This window comes from Tauraco erythrolophus, chromosome 5 (assembly GCF_009769465.1).
Source record: "Tauraco erythrolophus isolate bTauEry1 chromosome 5, bTauEry1.pri, whole genome shotgun sequence".
Taxonomy (NCBI): domain Eukaryota; kingdom Metazoa; phylum Chordata; class Aves; order Musophagiformes; family Musophagidae; genus Tauraco; species Tauraco erythrolophus.
Genome location: NC_141469.1, coordinates 41,047,395 through 41,063,136, shown reverse-complemented (window position 1 = coordinate 41,063,136; position 15,742 = coordinate 41,047,395). Strand labels below are relative to the sequence as shown.

The following is a 15,742-nucleotide window of genomic DNA, read 5'->3' as shown; positions in this document are numbered from 1 at the left end:
TCCCTTAAGATCAGTAATCGGAGAGTAGGTGTAACATCCTTGCAGATGAAACTTGTAGGGTGGAGGAGGCAGAAATAATGACACAAACTATAGATTTGATAGATCCATCTTGCATATCTTGGTAACCTAGGCACTTAAGAATCTAAAGCGTGTTCTCTGCTGCCGCAGTAGCCTTTTCTTCATAAAGCCAAATGCATTGTTGGGTGTTTAGGAAGAAGAATCCAGACTGCAACTGGAGACTTGAAGTACTGTTGTTCTTGATAGTAGGTAAATATACTGAAAAATGTTGCTGTGAAGTTCTGGTGTCGGTGTTCCAGAAAGGTTAAAGTGATGTTGGTAAACCTGATTTTGATGTAGGAAAGCGTTGCAAAATATTTTTGAGGCTTTAGTAAAATGTTTTGTAAGTGAGGATTTATTTTTAAAAGGCATGCTTTTTTATCACAGTGAGGCTGATTAAACTGTGGAACTGTGAAAGAAGGTAGCAGAGATTTTTCTGATGAGGAAATTGAAGTCAAAATTGTCAACTTTGTTTTAGTCTCAGTGGTAGTGATTGGGTGAGATTAAGACAGTGTACTGGGCTGCAGTGAATGCAAGTTGTCTTGTTTAGTCTTGCATAGAAAGTATTGAGGAGTCGGTGTGCATAAGCTGAGAGAGTAATGATGTTAATTGTGTTCAAGCACTAAAGGAAGGAATTTTTTTCTGCTCTTCATTCATTTGAGATGATGTCAATATTAAACATGTCAAATAGACCAGGTCAAAAAGATCCTGAATATAGGAATCATCCTGAGACAAGTTCGAACAGTTTTGACTTGTTTACAGAGCAGTTCTCAGTTATGGTCAAGTGTTGACTTGTTCCATGGACTACTTTTTTTGTCAAAGTACATAGAATCATGGAATGGTTAGGGTTGGAAGGGACCTCAAAGATCATCTAGTTCCAACCCATGGTTTTACAGAGTTTTATTTTTCTGAATTTTTATTCAGAGCATCCCCTGAGATGATGCAGCTTTTAGGACCAATTTTTTGCTGTTGTTTCCTCATTTTTAGCTTGTAGCAGTTTGTGCTCATTCATGGAGGAAGAAAGGGAAAGGAGCAAAGTTCCTTGCAGCTTTAAGAACAAAAACAATATTTCTAGAAGGTATGTGTCATCAAAGCTAGATGTGACTGACAGTGCCCCTGTCTGTGATAGGAACTCAAAAGAGAAGGGGGGAAGGTTAAAATGTTTGCCAAATAGTTCTGATTTGGGAGGTGCTTTCTGTGCATTTAGGTTTTTTTCCCCCCTGCATACTCATTTTACATAAGGTAAAATTGCTGTGTTCTTTTTTGGCATTAATTTCCTTCAGGGTTTAACAATTATGTCTACTTGACTCATTTATACTCAGTGAAGCTAAATCTAACTGTGTATAGTGTAGCAGCTGATCTGCTGTAGATAAAATTCTTGAATAGATGACAGTCTTAAGTAGTTCTAACTGGAGCAGTTCTGAAGTTTTGCACACCTCATGAGATTCTTAAGTGCTCCAAATACAGAGTCGGCTGAAGAAAGAGTTTGTGAAATACCCTTCCCAAGGACCATGTTTACAAAATAATTGAATTCTGTTTTGCATGCCAAGTGCTTGAACTGTTCCATTAAATGTGCCTAAAATGACATCACTAGTCACCATCTTTTTGTAGAAACATTTTTTCTTAAGATGATGAGATACAGTTTAGATCTCAAGATTGAGTGGAGCCTGACCAGCAAGTTAAATGTATGTTTATGTGTAGCAGTTTGGCTTGTGAGCCGGAATGAATGCCAGTACTTGAAGTGCTGTGATGGCTCGGGTAACTTGCGGTCGATCGTTTGGTAACTGCTGTTTAGTGTCAGTGTAATTTCAAGCCTCATCCGAGGCAGCAGGAATGGGTCCTGCATGCAAACAAAAGGGAAGGAAATTCAGGGTATTGGATTGTTAGCTTAGCAGAAGCATTTTAACTCAGTAACTTAGAGCCACAAAGATGATCAGAGGACTGGGAAGCCTGCCATGTGAGGAAAGGCTGAGAGAACTGGCTTTGTTCAACCTTGCGAAAAGGTGGCTTAGGGGAGACCTTATCGCCATATTCCAGTATTTGAAAGAGTGGCTACGGAGATGGAGACTCCCGTTTTACAAGGAGTCACATGGAAAAGAGGGGTAATGGGTACAAGTTACTCCTGGGGAGATTCAGATTGGACACAGAGGAAATTTTTCACGCTGAGAACAGTCAACCATTGAAATAATCTCCTGAGGGAAGTGATGCGTTCCCCAACATTGGACACTTTGAAGATTCAGCTGAACAGGGTGCTGGGCCATCTTGTCTAGACCGTGCTGTTGCCAGGACAGGTTGGACCAGATGATCCTTCAGGTCGCTTCCAACTTGTGTGATTCTGTCAACACTATTGCTGCTTTTCTTCTTGGATTTCTTTTTGGTTTTTTTTGGCTATCATTCAGTGGAACTTCTTTATGTAAGAATCTTGACAGTAATTGTTCAGCACAAACTTGCTTCTTAAAGATGTGGTGCACTAACTCAATACATACAACTGCTCCTTTTCTGTTTCTGTTCTTGCTAATAGTAACATTTCAGTATGAGCACCTTTTTACCACAGAAATACCATCAGGGAAAGAAATGGAAGTGAATTTCTACTGAGCATTCAGTTTGAATGGTATAAAGACTTTATTTTCAACAGCAAATAAAAAAAGTGCTGTGCATGGTAAGAAGCAAAATTAGTCTCTTCTGTGGTTAATTTTGTACAGCTCCTTTTAGGTGAACTTCTAATGATATGTTCAAATCCTTAGTTTTTGATGCAGAGCTAGGGAATATTAAGTATTGGAGTAGAGAAATAAACTTAAGCATTGGAGAAGTAGTATTGGAGGCAGCTGGTGAGGTACTGAATTGTGGTTCGTTTATTTGAGGCTCTTTCTTTTTTGTGTGTTCTGACACCGAGCCTGAGGAACCAGTATGTTTCTAAATTAAACTGGCGCAGGCCATCTTTAAGTCATACCTAGAATATTTTCTCTTAAGGCCTTCAAAAGTGAGATCTTTAGAAAAAAATATTTAGTAATACTACATGTTCATGTTTTCAGTCTTGTTAGTATTTACTAATACAAGTCGGAGAGAAGGAGGCGCTGTGGTTGGGTGGGATTTAAGCATTAGTCCTGTAAGTGGTACTCTTGAAGTTAAGCCACAGGAAAACTTACCAGTTCTGTCCCTCTTGGCTTTCAAATACTGACAGCTTTTCATCATGTCCTCCCAGATAATTTCTGTCAGGTAAAAGAAACAGGCTTCTTAAGAGACCTTCCTTTTGTCCCTTTCCCATGCTGTCGTTTGAGCAATGTGAAAGGTTTTATATTCACTTTCTACAATGAGGGATAAAAAAGATACTTGACAGTGATAGAAGAAAAAGAGATTTACAAATAAGAGAGGTAGGAATTCAACTATACCCTCTGTCTTCTTCTAGCTGAACTAGTTTTTCTGCATGTTCTGGGATGAGGGATGCAAGCAGTACTGCGCAGTATGAGAGAGGTGAAAGACAAAGGGGCATACTGAAAAGACAGTCTTGGACAATAAGGAAACTCCCCTGCAGCCAGTGCTTTCTGTGCTTAGCTTAACGGTTTCGAAGGAGTAAGAGGCTGTTGACCAGAGAGCAGCATTCAGTACTCATTGTACAAAGAGTAAATGCAGCCAGGTCTGTTTCCACAGTTACATTCCAGCAGTTTTAGCTGCGAAATATCTCCAGGTGGCATTCAAATACGTTTATTTCACTGAAAAATTAAAAGTGCTTTGGAATACTTAAGTTTGACCACAATCTGAAGCATTACATACACCTTCTTTTATGCCTGAAAAACACTTATAGCGCTTTTGTTTACTTTGAATCTGTAAGATGTGTAATCTTTTTCAAAGTGTGTGCATATTTTATGTACTTGTCCCAGTTTTAGCTGGGACAGAGTTTTTTTTAACAGCCAGAAGAGCTCCCTGTTTTGGTTTCACTCAGAGGCTCACTCTGAGAAGAATGTTGATAGCAAGCTGATGTTTGTGGTTGGAAGTGAAACTCCAAGGACTTTTCAGTGTGCGGAGTACAGAAACACGGCAGGATAAGGGGGGAGCATAGCTGGGACAAGGGGGACACGATTCCCCTTGTCATTTGTGTGGAACTTAAGACTGAGGGCCAAACTGTCCAATTAGTATTCCATATCATGCAGCGTCATGCCCAGTATAAAAGCGAGGGTCAGCCGGGAAGAGGGGCTTTTGCGCTTTTGCTCTTTTTGCACTTTTGCTCTTTTGCGCTTGCTGCGCTGTTGCTCTGCTGTTTTTTTTTCTTTCTCTCTCTCTCTCTTTCTCTCCCTCTCTGCCCCTCTCTATTTCGGGGCCTCGCGTTCGTCCGGGATTTGCAGTTTTCGGGACGAGACGGGCTTCGCATACGAGGGGTGGTGAGCACCTACATTGTATTAAATCATCTGTATTAAATCACTCTTATCTCAACCCACGGGTTTCACGTTTATCCTTTAATTCTCTCCCTCATTCCTGGGGGTGGGGGAGGGGGAGTGACCGGCTGTGTGTGGGGCGGTTCAACATAACCCACGACAGTACTGTTACTACGTTATTTAACGCCGTTCATGAGTGAGTGTGTGTGACTCAGGACTGCTGGTTTTGGTTTTGACTACTTGTGTGTGATGTGTAGCTATGCACACTTAGATGAGGTTTTCTCACTGCATTTCACTGGAGCAAAAGTTTGCTCTGTGTTAACTGGTTACATTAAATGGTTCCGGTTTTTTCACTTGTAGATGTGTTGATCTGGCATGAAAAGGGGACAATAAAGGAAATATCATGCTTTTAATTTCTTGAGCTTGATATGAGTGGTAGGCATTGCGATCCCCCACAGGATCCTAGAGTGGAATATAAGCAGCATTCTTCCGAGAACTCAGGATTCCTTTTGTCAACAGGCGTCAAACTCAGTTTCTCTCTGGTCTGGTGGATCTTTGCATTTCTAGCTGCACAGAAAAACGGCTTCAGTGAGGGGAATAAAAATTACTGCATCCAAGGATTTTTTTAATGTGCTAGTCATCAGTGTGCCTTTTTTGGGGGGGAGAAGTGGGTTAAGATGGAGTAAAAATCCTGTCAGATTCAGAAGGCATAAGTAACCTACTTACTGTTAAGTGAAAACATAGATGGCTGCACTACTGTTCCTTAGAAATCAGTGGGAAGCTGTGCACCCTGTTCTTGCTTTGTTTTCTAAACGAGACACTGCTAAGCATATGTTCCCATACAGACATAGATCTTGCTGAAATTTGTGGCACTATAGAAGTCCTGTTGAAGTCGTGAAGCTTTTTGGTGTCTCAGAATTGATTTCTGATACTTAAGCTCCTGAATGAAGCCCACCTGATTTGACAGGTGTTCTGAATATTGCCTGTTTCCTACCAGTTGTTTGAAAACCAAGCAGCTTGCTCAGGCCTGTGTGTAGAACCAGCCTTAATCACACCAGTTTCTCGGAAGGAATACCATTTAAATTAGCTTAAATTTGATTTCATAATAATAGTCTTGATTAAATGAAATTAAATTATTTTCCTGGTTACTGTTATTTTTTCTGTGAACTGTCTTTAGCTGTAGGTACAAAATGTAAATTGCTGACTCTCAACTCGAATGTTTAGATGACTTTGTTTTTTCTGGTTGAAAAATATTCACCACCCCATTACTTCCTTGATCTCTAGTATATCCATAAAAAGAAATATTTTCTCTTTGCTGATTCTGGTCTGTCTTTGGAGCTTTTCCAAGACGAATCGCTTATGCTTTTGAGAGTGTGGAAGAATGTCGAGGACTCCATATTAATATTCAAAGTGTATGACCAGACTTTTTAACTGCAACTTGATTCTAGTTTCCATAGTGTTGCAGCCGAACTATAGGTATTGTGCATATATTGTTAATTCATTTTGATTTGATTAAGCAAGAAGTTTTTGGAAACTTTAAAGTACCTAACAGACTGTCTGGGACAATTCTGATGACTAGATGCTGTGAACTGTAGATGCGTTGACTACGTGGCGCTTGCAGCTTGAGATAGATGAGATTTTTAGCTAGCATATAACCTTTCCCTTTTTTTGTGGTCTGTTAGCTATTTACCTTTTGGTAGTCAGCTCTCTTTAGGATGGGTGCACTGATGGACAATTTTACTGAGAGCTGTTTCTCAAAAAATACTTTGATTTGGAGTAGGTGGTGTGCAAATATTTAAATATGTGGTGGTGTTTTCTTTCTTAAAAGCCTTTCATACTTGAGTAAGTCAGGACCATTTAATTAGACTTGCTGAATCTTCAGAGGATTAAAGTTAGGACTGGGCCTTCAACTATGTATTTTGTATCTCCAGATTTAAATGTTTTCATTGGATACAAATGAATCTTTAACACTTAAATGAATCCTTAATACTTCGAAGCTATTCTTGCTATACTTACACCTTCTGGATTCTGTACTTTGGGATACTCATTTTAGTCATCTGCTGGAATTGGAGGGTGCTTGTGGATACAGTTGAAGCAGACATACTGTTTTCTGTCAGTGTGGTAAATAAAAGGAAATAATCCTTTTTCCCCTCCTCTTTTTTTCCTTTTAATGAAAACAATTCAATACTAAAAAGTTCTCTCTTTAACTATCTTTAGGTGAGTGGCAGTGGCTCTTGGTGACTTGCATCCTTCTTTCAGCAGTTTATGATGAGAGGTCTGTGGTTAGCTCTGCAAATTGCAGAGAGTAATGGTTATATATGCGCTTGTCACCTCTGTGTTGAAGTATTTAAATGGACCCTGATTAGGGATACTTTGAAGCCACATTGGAAAACTCTAGGGAGAAACAACACTATTATGTCTTCTGAAAGATGATAGGTGGCTGTGAACACTTGTGACCTGAAGACTGTAGTGCTTTCATCTGTCACTGCTTGCTTGTATTGTACTATCTTTTAAGTATAAAACTGCTGGAGTCTCTAGTTGTTACTGTTGAAGATTAAGCATCCTGACCAGCATCAGAGCTTTCTCGATTAATTACACAGTGTAATTGCTCAGATTCCATGAAACAGCGTAGTGAGCTTCAGATCAGCAGCTAAGGTCTGTGCTGTATTTTTGTGTTAGCATTTGGCTTGTGTTTTTTTTGAAAGATACAATCTAATTTTGTAGTGAATATTTCACAGGCCGAGTATCAGCTTGTCAGGACCTTGAATGGATGCAAATTTGTTAGGGAGTGTTGCTGCCTAGTTAGTCAACTATTTACTTTTAACACATTGTCTCTTTACATAAGCACTATTGTTAAAGTATTAATTTACTGAGCTACTGTGTATGATTCTATGAATTAAGTTAGGTTTTTCCTTTTCACTGGGAGACTATTATTTTCTTTGAGAGGCTGTTACTGGCTCTGTAAAAGGGGTTTATCGGTGAACACCGGGTGTTGATGTGTCTGTTGCTAAGCCAGGAGGGGGCATTCCAGCTCAGCCCTCGTGTGCCTCTCCCATTTGGTCAGGAGTGTATTAGCTTTGTTGTCAAAGTGCATCTTTGTTTAAAACGTGTTTTTTTGTTTTTTTGTTTTCTAAATATCTGTAGTTCAACTTGGCAAGATAATGCCAGAAAGCATTAAGCTTACTATTAAAGAGCTCTGACATCAAAGAGGAAGGGCCTTCATTTTGCCATGCTTACATGAATTATATATGCTTATCAATATGGAACATGAGTATTGTATTGTCTATGCTTCTTTAAAACATACTCAGTACAGTTGTGCTGAAAAGTCTCTTTAAAAAAGGTGAAAAAGACCCAGATTTTCCTCCAGGATCTGTTTGAATTTATGTTTTCTAAAAAGAATGCTGCTTTTGCTTTTCTAATTACAGTTTAAAGCAGTAATTTTACAAAGCCTTTGGATTAACCTGTTGTGTATATTTGCTTGAGGGTCTAAAGCATCATTTCAGCTTCAGTCTGGTGAATGTGGTAAGGGAGATCTGGCCTCTTTTCTCAGAGTATTTTGTAGCCATGTTTTGTTTTTGCCTACTGTTGGTTCTTATCATGATGACTTCATTCTCCTATCAGTGGTTCAGCTGGAGTATGAATAGTTGCTAAGCGTGCTTCTTAGTTATTCCAGTGGAAGCACTGTTGTAGTTTTTAAGTTGAAGTTAGTGAAACGTGTTATTCATTGCCCTAAATTTCTGTGCTCTTTAATTTTCGTTGAATCTTGTCATAACTATAGGTCACTCAGCTGACTTTAATGTAGTTGTATTAAAATTAAATGGAATTATAAGTGATTGGGCTGTGGTGAACTTTTTTGTGTAGTAAGCTAGTCAGAAAACAGGCTAGCAAACAGAATCATAGAATCTACTAAGGTAAAAAAGGTGTCAAAATCTTTCTCATTTTCAGGGTATTTCACTGACTTTTCTTAAGCTTAAATGGGATTTCAGTTAATTTTAAAGTAAAATCTGAAACACTGGATTGAGAGGTTTGGTTTTGAGCATACATGTTTATACTGTAAAGGTGTTTGTTCTCATTAGGTACAATGAAGCAAATCTTCCATATAATCGCATTAGTGATACGTGACATTAAAGCTTAATTGGCTTATTTTAAATATCTTGCACATCAATTTCTTTTAGATTGTGAAAATTGAAAAGGTCATGAGTGCAGTTTAATATTTCAGGGTGAAAGATTTCAATTTTAGTACAATTTGTAGAGAATTAATTAGGAAACATGACTAAAAGAAAAAGGATGTTGAATGTAAATTAGGGTTTTCATTAGACTATAGAAGCTGAAGCATCTTGAAGTGTTGGGGAAATTCGATTGCAAATTCAGTAAGCACCTTTTTAAAATAATTTTTATTTTTTAGAGAAGAAGTTACTGTAATTGTTCTTCAGGGTGTAGACTTTTATAATTGTCATAAGGCACTCTGAAATAAAATGTGCTGCCTTTTTCATGGAGTTCTCTTTTAACCAATATTTTTTATTTTTGTTTTGCAGGAGATTGATGAAGCCTGCAAGAGGATAAAACGTGAAATTGATGATTTAGGCCCTGAAGTTGGTGACATCAAAATCATTCCATTGTATTCCACCCTTCCTCCGCAGCAACAGCAAAGGATTTTTGAACCTCCTCCACCAAAAAAACAGAATGGAGCAATAGGAAGAAAGGTAAAGAATACACTATTTTAGTGTGCTGTTCAGTAACGAGCTACTCAGTTGTGTTAAATACAAGTTTCAGCTGTTTTAAATGTACTTGGGCAGCAACAAGTAGATTTTTGATGAAGCCTTAATAATCCAATGTTTATCACATTAAAATTTTTAGGTAACTTGGAGTTTGTTTTCCAGTGCAATTAAAAATTCTGGCTTCTATCTGTAATGCCAGAATATTTTAGTAATGATTTGACTGAATGGGAATGGCATTAATTTAAGTTTCTTATGAGAAATATGATAAGTCAAATTAAATACTGAATTTGACAACCACATGGTTTTGTGTGGAGAGATGGGAATTTTTTTTTTTCCCTTGGTAATTATTTTGAGACATGTTCTTTTTGGAAACAAAACGGACTATCTCTTCAAGGGATGTTATCAGGCAGGTTTTGTCTGTTTCTCAAGGTTTATGAGGAGGTGCAAGTTAAAACATGCGTGTTGAAGTTAGAGATTGGTGTTTTCTCTAGTAGTAAGGAAGGAATTGAGGTTCTTTCATTGGGCAAAATGGATTGAGAAACTGAAACTTGAAATGGCACCAGTGAGTGTCCTTAATAAAATTAATAATTCAATTTCTGAATACTCACATAAACCACATTAGAAGCTGTGTGGTTATTTCTCCAAAATTGAACATTTGGAAGGAGTCTTAATAGAGCTTCCTCAATTAAACTAACGCTATGTGAAACTGCAGTGATCGCAAAGTTAAGATTTTGAAAGTCAAAAGCCGGATCATACTGTGTGCTCTAGGCATGGTTTGTTCCTTGGTTATTTGCTTTTTTTGTGCAGTACAATGCATATAGAATACTAGTGACAACTTTCTAATGTTCAGGAAGAATAAATCACTTAATTTAGTGAAGTGATCCTCTCTTTCTTATTGAAGTTGATTGCAGAAAGCATTGAAACTGAAATCATGAAACTAATGCTGCAACAAGATTGTATTGGCAAATGACTTAAATGAACGAAAGTGCTTTTCAGTGATGAACAAGTGATACCTGGGTACTTCGTTAGATTTCCATTCGTGTTTAAAATTGTGCGCTTCAAAATAGGTGGTTTCTGCTTTTCTTCATAAGAGGATAACAGATGCAGTGTGTAGCTTTGATTGTGTTGAACTGACAAACCCAATACCAGTGTCTTAAGAGGAACACTCTCTCGGTGTAGCAAATACTTCACTACAAGAAAAAAGTAAAATTTTCTTGCTGGAAAGATGTCAACTGTAGGTAAAAGCAGGCACAAAACACATAAGCCACAGGTTCAGACCTATAGAGCCATTATGGGCTTGGTGTATTTTTTTTTCCTCTGTGTGCTTTGAATGAAATGTTCTGGCTCTGGTGTTTTGGTTTCTTATTTAATCTCCGTTATAAATCTAGCAATGACTGCAAGTGTCTGATGTAAATTTGTTTACATGTTGGTTTTGTTTCAGTTAGTCTTTGTGATTAAGATATGTAAAGTAGGACCATGGGTTGCTGGGCCTCCACTGTCTTACAAAATGTCTGCTTTCACACCATCTTCGGTGAGAGTTGAACGTAGTTTATAAAACTGTTGAGGAGAGAGAGCTAGCAGGTGGTCTGAATCATTTCGAAAGCTCTAATGGTCATAAAAACTGAGAGAGATGCTTGCAGTATCTGAGTAAGTATCTTAGAGCTTTAACTTTGTGATAGAAAAGTAGGATGCTGGAAGTTGTGTGGCATCGTGCAGTAATAGTGATGGTAACAGGCTGATAAATTTGCACTCTGTAGTTGTCTTTAGATGTGCTAGGCAAGATAACTATTATTGCAAGAAAGCTTAAGATTAAATATAAAAAAAATACTTTTACTTGTTAATCAGAGTATTTTGTTTATACTGTGGAGGAAGATGAAGATGACTTAACAAAGGGCCTTTCTGCTCCCCTTTCCTGTCTCATCCTTTCTTTCCGAACTCTGTTCTATTTTCTGTTTCAGGAGTCTTAAGCATTACTAGTGTGTGTGTATATATATGCAATATAGATACATTTTTATATGTAGATAGAATCATAGAATGATTAGGGTTGGAAGGGGCCTCAAAGATCATCTAGTTCCAACCCCCCTGCCATGCGCAGGGAAATCTTCCACTACACCAGGTTGCCCAAAGCCTCATCCAACCTGGCCTTGAACACTTCCAGGGATGGGGCATCCACAACTTCTCTGGGCAACCTGTTCCAGTATCTCACCATCCTCAATGTAAAGAATTTCTTCCTTATATCTAACCTAAATCTCCCCTCTTTCAGTTTAAATCCATTGCCCCTTGTCCTATCACTACACACCCTTGTAAAAAGTCCCTCTCCAGCTTTCCTGTAGGCCCCCTTTACGTACTGGAAAGCTGCTATAAGATCACTGGTAGATAATATGTAGATTTAATTATTCAAAGTAACCTGTTTAAATTAACCTCTAAAACTTTGGTGTATCGAACTGTCAGTCTGTTATTTAAAAATAGTTTTAACATAATCATTTCAGTAATTGCAAAAAAGCAGTTAAAGCTGATTAGGTATAACTTATTTTATGTTGTTTCGCACTAATTTCATTTGTTTCATTTCCAAGTAACTTTGTATTTTGATTTAGGCTTGAAAGATGTGGCATGATTTCTTTAATTCCTTATGTTTTTAAATTTCTTAATTATGTTTCTTAAGCAATATAATATTGAATATAGCAAATGAGATCCATACATACAACAGAATCCACTGTGTAAATAACTTTTTTTTCCTTCTACCTTTGGAAAGTTCTATACAATTCAAGTACAAGTTAAATTGCTGGACCTTTTTGGACTAAGCATACTAGCAGTATTGAATTATTGGTATTGAAGTGTCAGAATAGAAATGGGTGATTAAAGCAGGACCAAAGCCTTTTGACACTGCTCCGTAATTGGTATTTGAAGACTCTGGGTACGGACACTTCTGTCCATTAGATCCGGAAAAAAAAGACTTTTTAGATAAAGTACGCTCTCTAACTGATTGTGGATCAACTAGCCTTTTAACATGAGAGTGCTAGTTGAATTTGCATATTTAATGACTTGCAATGTTTTTTATGAAAATGTATTGTGCTTTTGTGTCAACACTTAAAAGCCACAAACAGCAATGTAATTATCTCTAACTAATCTGTGCAGGTTAGCTGTGAATGAAAGGTTTAGGGTTTTGGTTGTGTTGTTTTGTTTGAGGAGTTCTAAGTAGCACATTGTTTCAGGTTTGAACACCATAATTCCAAATGAATGAATTTTTTTTTTTCTACCAAATTATTGCTTTCCATATATAGTAGTATTTGGGCAAGCTTAGACCTTGAGTCTACTTAAGAAGAGACAAGCTGAGAGTAATAAGTAACTGACTGGCAAAGCAATCAGCCAGGAGGAAGAGAAATCAGCAGGATTATCAATCTAGTCCAGCCACTGACTTCATTATAATTCTGAACAAATTGTTAAGAGTCTCTCAAATTCTAATTGCTAAACTGAAAACAATGATGACAGAATGCTCTGAAATTGAGGTAGCTAATTAAACTTGCTAATAACATGAGATTTAGTGTGGTCACTATTGGGATGGGAGCTATTGATATCTATAGACTGTTACACTGCATCTCTGGATGTAGAATTAAAATGATGGTGAATCAAGCCTCAGAACTGAGGCGCTAGCTTTACTTTAATTTTTGCATGACACTTAACCTTCAGAAAGTGTATAGAAAGTTTTAAGAACGTAACCTTCAAAACATGTGAAGTTATTTGAATATCTGGTAACTTTAAAAGACAAAGTTGAAATTAAATAGATATTGTTCAGGATTTTAGCTGGAGTGTTTTGATAACTGCTTTATTCCAAAAAAGTAAAATAACATACTGTGCCAGTACAGTTATATAACCTTTGTTTTAATATTATTTAACCAGTTTGCCTTGTTTAGACTTCAAAAAAAAAAAGTTAAAAAACTGGAATTAACAGATGATGTTAAAGGGATCTGGTGTAACTTGTCATTTTGGAACAGAGATGTGAGTAAAATTTTGAATAGTGATTTTGTAAGTAAAATGTTTACTCTTCTGTTTCTTTTCAAAACTAACATTTGTTATATTGTTAAGAGACATAGGGGAGCAGAAACAGTGGACAAAAATTGCTCTGATTTCAATAGAAGTTAATCTGGTTGATTTCAGATTGTCCTGTGAAAGTCTGGAGCACAGCTCTTGTAATTGATGAAGTGAAGGAAAGTTTGCTGAAAATTCTTGGTGCAGAGAGAAAATCAGACCTCTTCATCTTCAGGACGAAGTAGTTATGTTTACTATTTTATTTTTTGACAGGTTGTTGTGTCCACTAATATTGCTGAGACATCATTGACAATAGATGGTGTTGTGTTTGTGATTGATCCTGGCTTCGCAAAACAGAAGGTAAATACTACTTCATTTTCCCTTTCTTTACAGTAGGAAAGATACTAGAGTCTGGTTTCCTCATGTAACTTTTCCCTTTGTAAGCACTGATAGATATTTTCCCAGTTGAAATCTTGACCTCGGTTGTTTTGGTTTAGTTTTGTTACTAACTTAGGGTAGGTTTGCACTTAGTCTGCAAACTTGAGATACCTACAGCAGTCCAAAACAGGGCAGTGCAGAAGGCCTGATCGAATGGAAGGTGTCCCTGCCCATGGCAGGTGAATTGGAACTAGATGATCTTTAAGGTCACTTCCAACCCAAACCATTCTATGAATTTTATTTTCAAAAAATTGAAATGGAGGATTTTGAGTTAGACCTGGAATATGGATTTCCTGAATACTTTAAGAAGGGAGATTTTTGTACTGTGTGTCTATGCTTGAGAATGCTCAAATAAAACCAAGAAATCCATATGGAAACAAATAAAATTGGTGCTAAAAGCCACCTCTTCTTTTAAGTCATGTTAGTGTAGAAAACTCTAGCACTAAAATGAGAAGAGAAATGTTCTTGGGGGTAGTACTGTTTCTTGTCAGTGTTTACGATGTCGTGTTGCAGCCATGAAGATTGTCACCAAGCCTGTATTGTGCTTCTTGGAACATTCAGAGGAACTGAAGTACCTTGCCTTACAGTCAAGTCAATAACTAAAGAATAAAATACAAATCTTTCAATCTTAACTTAGTTTTTTCACTGTCTTTATAAATTATTTCATAGACTCTTCCTTTAATACTCGTACACATTGTCAGGCTTCTAAACTTGCAAAATAGGAGACAGAGCAGAATGTGAATGCAGTCAGTGCATCTTCATACACAAGTTTCAATCATCATTTAGGCTGAGGCTTTTTCACAAGTAGCTCTTACACTGGAAGAATACCTTCTGTAATAAGAAATAAAGTTTTTGTACATGTTTTATAGCTATTCACACCATGAGGATGTTAAAACATTGCCCAAAGAACATCTTCAACTGCAACTGCTATCTGACTACTGCGGTTTTTTTCCCAGTATATTCTTTTCCGTGAGTCCTAATGAGTTGGCAAGGCTGCTCTTTATGTATGACTGCAATGGAAATTTTACAGCAAATTCCAGCATGTATTTTTGTACTGTGGCAGTCTGCATGTACCCTTGAAACACAGTATTGCTTTGTCATAGGTCTGCTTTTTACAGTCGCGTTCAACCTTATGTTGTTAACTTCAAATGTCAGATTTTTTCTGACCTCTAGACCATGATTATTCAACCTTATGATTGTATCAAGACAACTTTTTTCATGGAATTATTTGCGCATCAAGAGTGTGTTTAGCGTTAGAACAAATTGGACGCGTTCCTTCTGTCAGGAAAATCTTGTCTAAATATATGTGCAGTTAAGGAGGACAGGGAGCCTGACAGGAGCTGTGGTTAACAAATGAATAAAAAGGAAATGCTATTCTCTAGGCAGTTGTATTTGGAGCTCTCTGTCACTGATCCAAAGGCTTTTGTAGCCAATTTCTTCTCTCAGATACATACAACTTGTGATTTCCTGATCAGAAGCTGTGTTTGAAAATAAGTTTAAAGCAGTCTTTGTTTTTTTAGATAGCTGTCTTATCCATGACCAGTGTTCATTCTTTTCCTTCTTTCCTGCTCTGATTCCATTTTCAAATAGGTATATAATCCTCGTATCAGAGTGGAGTCTCTCTTGGTGACTGCAATTAGTAAAGCTTCTGCTCAGCAGCGAGCTGGCCGTGCTGGTCGTACTAGGCCAGGCAAGTGCTTCAGGCTTTATACAGAGAAGGCTTACAAAACTGAAATGCAGGTAAGATTACTTTTTTTAGATTGTGTATATAAGAACATCTGATCAATACAGGTAGTCCAGTGTCATGCTACCAAACAAAATCAGAATTTGAATGCTTGTGTAGTTAACGTGTTTGGAAGAACAAGTGTTCTGAATTTTCTTTTTTCCTCCCCCTCAGGACAACACATACCCTGAAATTTTGAGGTCTAACTTAGGGTCTGTAGTATTGCAGCTCAAGAAGCTTGGTATAGATGATTTGGTGCACTTCGATTTTATGGATCCTCCAGGTACCTATTTCTATTTTATCTTGTCTACTGTAAGTGTTATGTTTTGACATCTGAAATCTTCCTTTTGGTGAATATTTTATATAACAACAACATGGGACAAATTATTTTATATTTTTTTACTGCTTTT

The 15,742-nt window shown here is 37.3% G+C and overlaps 1 protein-coding gene across 1 annotated transcript in view; it reads left to right on the top strand.

Annotated features, from left to right (window-relative positions):
- The window catches only part of DHX15 (DEAH-box helicase 15), a 48,214-nt gene that overhangs the window by 15,994 nt on the left and 16,478 nt on the right, over positions 1–15,742 (top strand). Inside the window, exons 6-9 of the mRNA XM_086612013.1 lie at positions 8,963–9,130; positions 13,445–13,531; positions 15,200–15,349; positions 15,507–15,615. Coding sequence (XP_086468139.1) covers positions 8,963–9,130; positions 13,445–13,531; positions 15,200–15,349; positions 15,507–15,615 — 514 coding nt within the window. The remainder of the gene's footprint in view (positions 1–8,962; positions 9,131–13,444; positions 13,532–15,199; positions 15,350–15,506; positions 15,616–15,742) is intronic.